General features: G+C 36.2%; 1 protein-coding gene across 1 annotated transcript; it reads left to right on the top strand.

The window, feature by feature from the left end:
* Nucleotides 1-1,206: 1,206 nt before the first annotated feature.
* LOC113749413 (nitrate reductase [NADH]-like) lies at nt 1,207-8,691 on the top strand. Its single transcript, XM_027293145.1, has 4 exons — nt 1,207-2,278; nt 2,945-3,085; nt 5,617-5,849; nt 7,226-8,691. Exons 1-4 carry the CDS (start codon nt 1,267-1,269, stop codon nt 8,558-8,560), a joined length of 2,721 nt encoding a protein of 906 aa, XP_027148946.1. The 5' UTR covers nt 1,207-1,266; the 3' UTR covers nt 8,561-8,691.
* Nucleotides 8,692-10,005: the final 1,314 nt, after the last annotated feature.

Below are 10,005 nucleotides of genomic sequence, written 5' to 3'. Positions count from 1 at the left end.
GAGAGAGAGAGAGAGAGAGAAGAGAGAGGAACGTCTTAGCCATATGAATTTGTTATATCATTGAAGTAATGAATTAACTTCGGTACAAAACTCATTACCCTTCCATGGTAACATAGTAGTAGAATGGCTACGAACATTAATATTAGGGCATCATATAGATAAAACAAATATGACACTAGTATTTAAGGCAGAAAAATAAAGAGTAGTATGATTTTAAATTGAAAATTTGTGAATTTAGATCCTTTACTGATATTTCAACATATGGTTCGAATCTTACGTTTAACAATTTTTAGGATTAGATTCAAGAAGACACTATATGTATATGGAATGATGACAATTGAACCCTGTTACTTTTAGTAACTTCTACATTGTTATTTTTTTTTTTTTACTTAATTTTTTGTCATTTAAGATTATTATTCAGTAAAATTTTCCTACGTTGAACCCTTTATACATGTGTAGATATAGATTTTTTTGGTTGGATTTTGTCTAATGGGTGCAGACACTGATTAGTAAATTATACTAAAGCTGCAGTGTGAACGCACATATATACAATTATTTGCACCACTATATTTAAATGATGTCCAAAATTAATGTTATTTTTGTGAAAGATTAACATCTGATACTGCCTTTTAATGGGTGCTTGGGGCATCCATTAGCTAAATCCATTTTTATTAAGACTTGAGAATATGCAGTACACATCTGATATAATCCGAATTACGAATAACACAAAACTATTAGAATCTTAATTAAAACTGTCAAATGCCCGGTCTATTATTCCTACACAAAAAGTCTTAAATCTCGTTCAAAAAAAAAAGAAAAAGAAAATCAGGCCCGAGTAACTATCGACTTTTTAAAATAACGTATACGTGTGCGCTAGCTGGAACATAAACTTCATCAACCTATGGGCGGCAGCTGTGATCCTCTATATCATTATTCGGTGTCAAATTCAGTGTCAATTCCTGTATACTACAGAAATCCTTACGCATACTCAAATCCTCCTCCTAAAAATATGAGTCACAAAAAATGCCTTGGGAGAAAAGTAAATGCCAAAGGAGACAAAAAACATAATTTACATTAATAGATTAATTTCCTATGGCTTTTGTTCGATACAGATGGGGTCCTTGTTTGGACTAAGGCAGGCAAAGAGAGTCCCCGGCGTCTCTAGCTATAAAATGGATTGGTCGTTCTTCAACTTTGCCCGAGCAAGTTACAGAGAAAGAGAACGAAACAAAACTCTCTTCTTTATTTCTCTTTTACCAGTCACCAATGGCGGCCTCTGTCAAAAACCGGCAGTTTCACCACCTTGAACCCGCATTACCACGATTCAGAGCCGGTCCAAACCACCGGTCTGATTCTCCTGTTGGAACCTTCAACTTCCATCCTAACAAACCTACTGTTAATACTGTCACTTCCAATGTTCACGTTGATTACCCCTCCAGCGACGACGAGGAAGAGAGTGATGAGAACGGGTACGAGGATGCAATCAAGAAGGGAAAAGCCGAGTTGGAAAACTCGGTTTTGGATGCAAGAGATGAAGGAACGGCTGATAATTGGATCGTACGCAATCCATCCATGGTTAGGCTGACCGGAAAACACCCGTTCAACGCCGAGCCACCGCTAACGAGGCTGATGCACCACGGGTTCATAACTCCGGTGCCATTGCATTACGTCCGGAACCACGGTCCAGTCCCTACGGCCACCTGGGATGGCTGGACTGTGGAGGTCTGTGGGCTGGTGAAACGGCCAATGAAATTTTCAATGGAACAGTTGGTTAACGAGTTCCCATACAGGGAGTTTCCGGCTACGCTCGTCTGCGCCGGAAACAGGCGGAAAGAGCAAAACATGACGAAGCAGACGATTGGCTTCAACTGGGGTGCTGCTGCGGTTTCTACTTCGGTGTGGCGGGGAGTGCCTCTTCGTGCAATTCTGAAGCGTTGCGGCATTTTCAGCCGCAAGAATGGAGCGCTGAATGTTTGTTTTGAGGGCGCTGAGAACTTGCCCGGCGGAGGAGGATCGAAGTATGGAACCTGCGTCAAGAAGGAAGTTGCCATGGATGCATCCAGGGATATTATTCTGGCGTACATGCAAAATGGGGAGCTCTTGACTCCTGACCATGGATTTCCTGTTAGGATGATAATTCCAGGCTTCATTGGCGGGAGAATGGTGAAATGGCTTTCCAGGATCATTGTGACTACTCAAGAGTCTGATAGTTACTACCATTACAAGGATAACAGGGTCCTCCCTTCCCACGTTGATGCAGAACTTGCCAATTCCGAAGGTACAATCTACGGCTTACCTACCTCCACTTAGGTCTTTATGGTCTATGCTTTTCTTCCTTATTGTTTTTCTGTTTGGATGAATCTTTCATGTAACGAGACTATATATGTTAAACGGTATAGATATATATTATATATGCAAAGTTTCTCTATATTTTATGTAGAGAGTATTACTCTCTCTCTCTCTTTTTTTTCCTTTTGGATTCAAAGTTGTGTAACCATTTCAAAACTTTATTATAATGCTGAATAGTATTTTTTGTTTGGATGGAAGATTATGTGCGAAAATTTGTTTTGATTATTCGAAAATTGTTCAGATTTAACTGGATTTAAGCAACTGATAGCAGAACTTACGGCATGCAGCAAAAATTTGGATAGATATAATCTTATAGACTATGTGGTCCAAAATTTGTCATATCTTTAACTTTTAGTTAATGAGATAATCAATCTATTCAAGTGTTTGTCACAGCATGCCAGGGTTGACATTCCAGTTTTTGCAAACCAAGAGAAAATTTTCCTCTTCTTAGATTGACCCTAGTGCTAGTGCCAGATTCTCCCTTCGAGAAGGTTCAAAGTTCAAGCCACATTAAATAAGTTGTCTTTTCGACGCTTCGACGGTGGTTGATGATGTTTAACATAAGCTGAAATTTTATTGCGTATGATGCATACAGCGTGGTGGTATAAGCCTGAATTCATCATCAATGAGCTAAACATCAATTCGGTGATCACAACACCATGCCAGGACGAGATTTTGCCGATCAACTCGTGGACGACTCAGAGGCCTTACACGCTGAGGGGCTACGCTTATTCTGGTGAGCTTTCATTGCAAATTGCAAATAATATATACTACGGTTGCTGAATTCTTTGCGGTGTTTTTATTTTAAAAAAATATATTTCAAGTATAAAAGTAATTCTAATAAAGTTTTTGATGGCTGTTATTCGTTAAATTTAGGATTGTTTTTGTGTTTTAAAAAATGAAAAATAAAATTAATACAAACAATACTACTGTGCTGATAAATAAAAGTACTTCAAAATTAATAAGGTAATTATGCATTATGTGAAGAAGACAAATAAGTTGTTGAGTTATAATTAATTTCAACAATAGGGGAGGGATGGCAGCTTCAAACGTTGGATGAATCAAGAAAGAAAACATGCGACATCGAATGTGAGAATGAGATGAAAAGGAAAGTAATGATATTTTACTTTTTCCATGTACTTTGGGGGACTGATTTGTCTGAGGTTAGAACTTAGACGTATAATTGTTTGGAAAAAAAAAAAAAAAAAAACTTAGACGTAAAATGGCGTTTAGTAATTACTGGGTCGGTTGTAACCCTCCCCGGTTGGGCTGTGAAAACTTCTCCAATCGCTCCGAATCCACGACTTTTGTTGCATTGCATTGTTGTCGGATTCCCATGGGTTATTCTATTGATATTTGGTGCTGGAAAGTACATCGTACCTCTAAACCGGGAGTACTTTAATTGACCCTACAGGAACTGCACAAACGATAGAAGAAGATAAATAAACCATAAAGAAGGGCATGATTGGCCTAAGGGCATATGTAATCACTGGTCTTGGTCAATACTTAGAATTCCGAGGATGTAGGAGAGAGGTGAGTGGATAAAAAAAAGATTAAAAACTAAACATTCATTTTTTAAGAATTGGTAATATTTACACTATTTTTAGTTCTAAAATAAAGACATATACCATTACACACCTTTTAGATTTTACTGAATTTATAATATCTTATGTTTTGCTCGTTGACTGGCTTGCCTAAACGAGTTAGGTGGATAAAAGGTGAGGTACACTAAAAAATATCCTAAAAAAAAGAAAAAGAAAAAAAATAATTAATTAAATCAACGTGATAAAAATATACAAATACTTTGTGATAAATTATACACATATAAAAGTTTGGATAATCTTTTTTATAATATCAATATATATACTAATAAATCTGGATATATATTATATTATTTTAATTTAAATTAGAACACTTTATGCCCCGTTTGGATTGCATTTTTCATGATTTTTTATGAAAAATTACTGTAACGATTTGATATATGTGAGGAAAAAAAGTAATAGAGAAATGTGATCACGAAAAACGACGTAATTTTTCGGCACAAAATGACAATCCAAACAGGCCTAAACTTTACACAAAAAGTTTACTTTCTAAAATTTTTACATTAATCCGAGAGAATTATACAAACAACCGTTATTGTCCCTTCTCCCGATCTGACTTCTCATGGACTAGCAGAAGGCAGAGCTTTTCTCATTCTGAAGAGCCGTTCTAAGTGAAAAGACTAATTTATCCTTTTGTCGTGTATGACGTCATAATGTCGCCCACTTGAAGGCGGTGCGTGCTCACCACTCTCTTACGAAGTTGCTTGGTTTCTTCCTCAACAAACAAGTTGTATTGGATTTGTCTTCTACTATTTGTTAATTATTCGCGAAAAGTTGAGATATCGCGAAAAGTGACATTATAATTTAGCAACAAACATTTCAGAACAGAAGGAGTATTGAATTAAACGACAAAAGAATCACTAGTGGTGTGGTGATGGCGACAAGTTTTAACTCTTAGTTTCAGCAATCATTGGTTTCATGGTTTGTTGTTCCTCCACCTTCTTAGGCTCAATCCACAATTAAAATTATGCCACAATATTTTATTTTACCAATTAAATCGCTTTAACATCAATTTGGGTTTGATCCAGTCAAAATATTGTGGCAGTTATGTATCGCATAATCTTTTTCTTGAGAGTGATGCAATTTTCTTGGATTCTATGGAAAAGGATTTAAATGACAAGCAATTTAACCTCCTTTAAAGATAAGCAAGCAACTCTTTTTGTATGATTAGATGTGAACAGGATAGATATGTATGTCATATCTTATGTATCATTTGTTCGCCTTTCAAAAATTATCAAAAAGAAAATGTATTGAAAGGAAGAGGGAAAAAATGACTAGTTAACTAGAACTTCGTTTTTTTACCAAAAAAAAAAAAAGAAGTTATTCTTTTAAAAAGAAATTTCTTATCATTCTCTTCGTACGTTTTTGAAAGCACCTGTTTATTTTATCTTATGTATGGCCCCGTTTGGCAAGTGAGTTTTTTGGGTATTTATTTAAAATTTTTTTGTATAATTTTTTTTAATAATTTTTGAAGTGTGTTTTTTTTAATATTTTGAAGTGTATAGTTTAAAAATTTTGAAAAGTTTTTTGAGGTTACTGTAGCTAAAGTTTTTAAAAAACTTGTAGCAGATAAACTTAGCAAAAAACTTATCTGCCAAACACGGCCTATATTACATTAGAAACTCATTTTGGTTCTAGCTCTTGACTATGTGTGTATCGTGAACAGGTGGAGGAAAGAAGGTGACACGTGTGGAAGTGACAATGGACGGCGGAGACACGTGGCACGTTTGTGCCGTGGACCACCCTGAGAAGCCTTCCAAGTATGGCAAGTACTGGTGCTGGTGTTTCTGGTCTCTGGATGTTGAAGTCCTGGATCTGCTGGGTGCTAAAGAAATTGCAGTTCGAGCTTGGGATGAGAGCACGAACACGCAACCCGAAAAGCTCATTTGGAATGTCATGGTACGTTTTATTCTGAAAAAATTTTGTTTGTTTTTTTGTATTTTTTATGGATCGGGATTTTTACTTGCAAAGTTTTGATGAATTAATTTCGATACACATAATTAAGGTGCGTTGCGTGTATTGTTCGAATTCGGATATGAGAGACTCGTTGACACAAGTACTGTAGTGCGAAATCAAGGGTCATACACTGGTCACTGCCATGCCAAGCCTTCTAAGGCTTGGTAGTGCGGGACGACGTCAAGAGTTCGACTCTTGTTTCTCACAAAAATTTGTCACAAATTGTGACGGTGTTCGGTGGCCATCTTTGACCAAAAAAAAAAAAAAAAGACTCTTGCAATAAATATAAAATTTGTGGTAAACGATAAATCTTAGGATTAGTTGCAGTTTACCTCCTTAAACTTGGATTGAAGTGGCACAACTTATATTCTAGGGCCAAAAACATGACTAAATCACGTTATTGGTCGTAGGAAAAGGCTTTATGTCTATAAAAGAGGGAAAATGGTCATAATATTTTAACATAGGGTATCTAGAGATTTCCATTTCACCTGAATTTTCATTGAATTGTGTAAAAGAAAGTAATTTACAATAAATGAATTGTTTAAAGCGGATGACTACATTCAAAAGAATGCCATATTATAGTAGACACAAAAATTGTAAATAAATATGAAAGTCTCTAAAAATTACCAAAATAGATATTTTTATAGCCCCACACAATGCGAGAGCTAAAATTATTTAAGAATTGGATATTCATATAAAAGGTAATTATACTCTACTCCTATAAAAGCTCTGCATAGGCAAGTATACCGGTGTAATGGGTTGGAAATTTAGTAGTATATTGCTGTATCTAATTTCAAGAGTATATAAAAGATCCTCCTTGGAAGTATCTTGTACTGACAAATTTTGACGTGTACACTTCGCGTGTGATGTCCCGTGGTTGGGGGCTTTGCTACGTCATGATGAAAAATCATCATAAGGTCATTCTTTCTTTGTTTGGGGTGCGGTCGGGTTGGAAGAGTGAAAGCATTTTGGAAAGAGGTAGAACGTGGAAATATATAATTTTTTTAATAAAGAAGGTGAAATTTAAAAAGTGCATACGAAGAGGAGGATTTGAATTTAGCATCTCTACCTCTTCAAACTGTAACCGTAGTTACCGTAGTGATTGAAAGAATTTCATGAAAAGTTAGATCCTAATAAACAATTATAAATATGTGGTCGATGGAGTATTTCATTGGTTTTGCTAAGAATTGCGATACTCGAATAGATGAGTAGAGTAGAATAAACTATGCACGTTGCTAAAATTGGTAAATGATTAATGTGTACGAATTAAGCTAGAATTCAGAGCATCTTTGTTCTCATGATTTCATTGCAATGTGCAGGGAATGATGAACAATTGTTGGTTCAGGGTGAAAACCAATGTGTGCAAACCACACAAAGGAGAAATCGGAATTGTATTTGAGCACCCAACGCAGCCTGGAAACCAATCTGGTGGATGGATGGCCAAGGAGAAACACCTCGAAAAATCTTCCGACTCGAATCAAACCCTGAAGAAAAGTGTCTCATCACCATTCATGAACACAAGTTCAAAAATGTTCTCAATGTCTGAGGTTAAGAAGCACAACTCAGCAGACTCTGCATGGATAATTGTTCATGGCCATGTTTATGACACTACTCGTTTCCTCAAAGACCATCCTGGAGGTTCCGATAGTATTCTTATCAATGCTGGCACAGATTGTACCGAAGAATTTGAAGCCATCCACTCTGATAAGGCTAAGAAACTCTTGGAAGATTTCAGGATTGGCGAGTTAATAACCTCAGGTTACACCTCAGATTCGTCGACTTCATCACCTAACAACACAGTCCATGGAGCTTCAAACGCCAGTCACTTAGCCCCGATCACTGAAATTGCCCCTGCAAGAAGCATTGCGCTAATTTCAGGCCAGAGAATCCCATGTAAACTTGTGTCCAAGACCTCAATCTCCCATGATGTGAGAAAGTTTCGATTTGCATTGCCCTCAGAAGAGCAAGTCCTAGGATTACCAATTGGGAAGCACATATTTGTATGTGCTACGGTTGATGAAAAGCTATGTATGCGAGCCTATACGCCTGCAAGCGGGGTAGAAGAAGTCGGGTATTTTGAGCTAGTGGTGAAGATATACTTCAAAGGGGTACACCCTAGATTTCCAAACGGAGGGGTTATGTCACAATACTTGGATTCACTTTCTCTGGGGTCATTTCTTGAAATTAAGGGTCCACTGGGTCACATTGAATACAAAGGGAAAGGCAACTTTTTGGTGCATGGCAAACACAAGTTTGCCAAAAAGTTGGCCATGCTTGCTGGTGGAACAGGAATTACACCTATATATCAAGTAATGCAAGCAATTTTGAAGGATTCTGAAGATGATACCCAGATGTTTGTTGTCTATGCCAATCGGACTGAGGATGATATCTTGCTTAGAGATGAGCTTGATGCATGGGCTGAAAAGTATCCTGAAAGAGTTAAAGTGTGGTATGTAGTGGAAAAATCCATCAAGGAAGGGTGGAACTACGGTCTAGGGTTTGTTACCGAGAGCATTTTAAGAGAACATGTTCCTCTAGCGACAGAGACAACCCTAGCACTGGCTTGTGGCCCTCCTCCCATGATCCAGTTTGCAATAAATCCAAACTTGGAGAAAATGGGATATGATATAAAGGACTCTTTATTGATCTTTTGAAGAAAGCAACGGGATAATAATGTAGATGTCAGGTTTTGTACATAACTTTTAGTAGCCCATATTATGTTTATCATAAAAAACTAAATAGTCTTGTACTTCTTCTTCTTCATTGATTTTCTTTCTTTTTTCAATCTTAATATTGGTGAATTTGTCCTTAAATCTTTCGGAAAGAGAGAAAATGTTGTATTGCTTAATCCTAACAAATTTGCTTTATAAATTTTAATTGAAAGGAAAATTCTGCAACATGGCATATAGGACATGCAATCAGACTTGAGCCACTATTCAGTTGGAGGCAAAGATAACCCCACTAAAGCCCAGGGGAACATTTTTTGCAACAAAATTTCATCTAAAAGAAGTCAACTGAAAACTATAGAATATGAGTTTGTTTGGTAGATCGTAAAACCTGATTTTTTCTGAAGAGAAAGCGATACTAACAATTACTATTGTCACTTTTATACTGATTAGTGAAATTGATAATAAAAGTATTTTTATCTTATTACTCTTGGTATTATCTTAAAGCTAGTAGAGTCCTGGGGAAAGATACACAGAACCTGCACAGCACAAATATTCGATTTCTTTATACGAAGCATTTTTGGTTAATTCCCTGGATATTCAAATAAACTTCACGAAGAATCCCTCTAAGAAGTTGTAAAACTCCACGAATTTGGCAAGTTAGAGAAGACAGTCCACTTGAATTTACTCAAGTGCCTAGCATGTAATATTTACGTACGTAGTATCAAGGGAAACTCCAAGGGATTGAATAAAGCAAATTTGATGAGGGCTAACTCTTTTGCATTTATTTAACCAAATTAATTTAGAAATTTTTACACGAAAAACCCTAGGGAAACCTAGAAGACTCACGATCAAGAGGACGATTAAAGTCAGATGTTTTTCATTCTTTTTGGTCAATTTTGATTCTTTAAGGCAAATATAAGCAATTCATTTCCAAGGTAAAACAACATATGTAACTACTAGCTCAATCATTTAAAGTTGCGTATGACAAATATAGTTACTAATGGTTTGTTGGGTGTTGACTGTTTGCTTATGAATTGACAAAGCGGCAGATTGCTCACTGCTAAACCAAAGATAATCTGAAGGTCATGTGGTGAAACAAATGGATAACAAGGTTATTAGGTTAAGAGACATCGAAGTAGTTAAGTAAGCTTAAACTTAATAAAAAAGAATAAAAAAAGCTTTCAATTTTTATTTTCGTCTGTTTTCATCATTCTAAAGAGAATTTCTTGTTGGATTCTTTGTTAGTTTTGAACATACTTGAAATTTTCTAACTATATAGGTTGACCTCTGCCTGTTAGTATGGGTGGTAATTTTTAGTACGACGCGATAACCTGACTCGAATACTACTTGAAATTAATAGGTTTTAGCACTATCCAAACTTAAGTGGGTCATTATTGGATTAACCTGTTAGTGACATGAATATAAGTGGG

The sequence above is a fragment of the Coffea eugenioides genome, chromosome 10, assembly GCF_003713205.1.
Source record: "Coffea eugenioides isolate CCC68of chromosome 10, Ceug_1.0, whole genome shotgun sequence".
Classification (NCBI taxonomy): Eukaryota; Viridiplantae; Streptophyta; class Magnoliopsida; order Gentianales; family Rubiaceae; genus Coffea; species Coffea eugenioides.
The sequence above is the reverse complement of the archived record's forward strand: the minus strand, read 5'-3'. Positions and strand labels throughout refer to the sequence as shown.

What these genes read in the sequence shown, in the direction of transcription:
- LOC113749413 (XM_027293145.1), top strand. Translation starts at nt 1,267, where the DNA reads ATGGCGGCCTCTGTCAAAAACCGGCAGTTTCACCACCTTGAACCCGCA. An exon ending in AGAACTTGCCAATTCCGAAG is followed by an intron (nt 2,279 to 2,944) that starts GTACAATCTACG and finishes TGATGCATACAG; the next exon opens with CGTGGTGGTATAAGCCTGAA. An exon ending in GAGGGGCTACGCTTATTCTG is followed by an intron (nt 3,086 to 5,616) that starts GTGAGCTTTCAT and finishes TATCGTGAACAG; the next exon opens with GTGGAGGAAAGAAGGTGACA.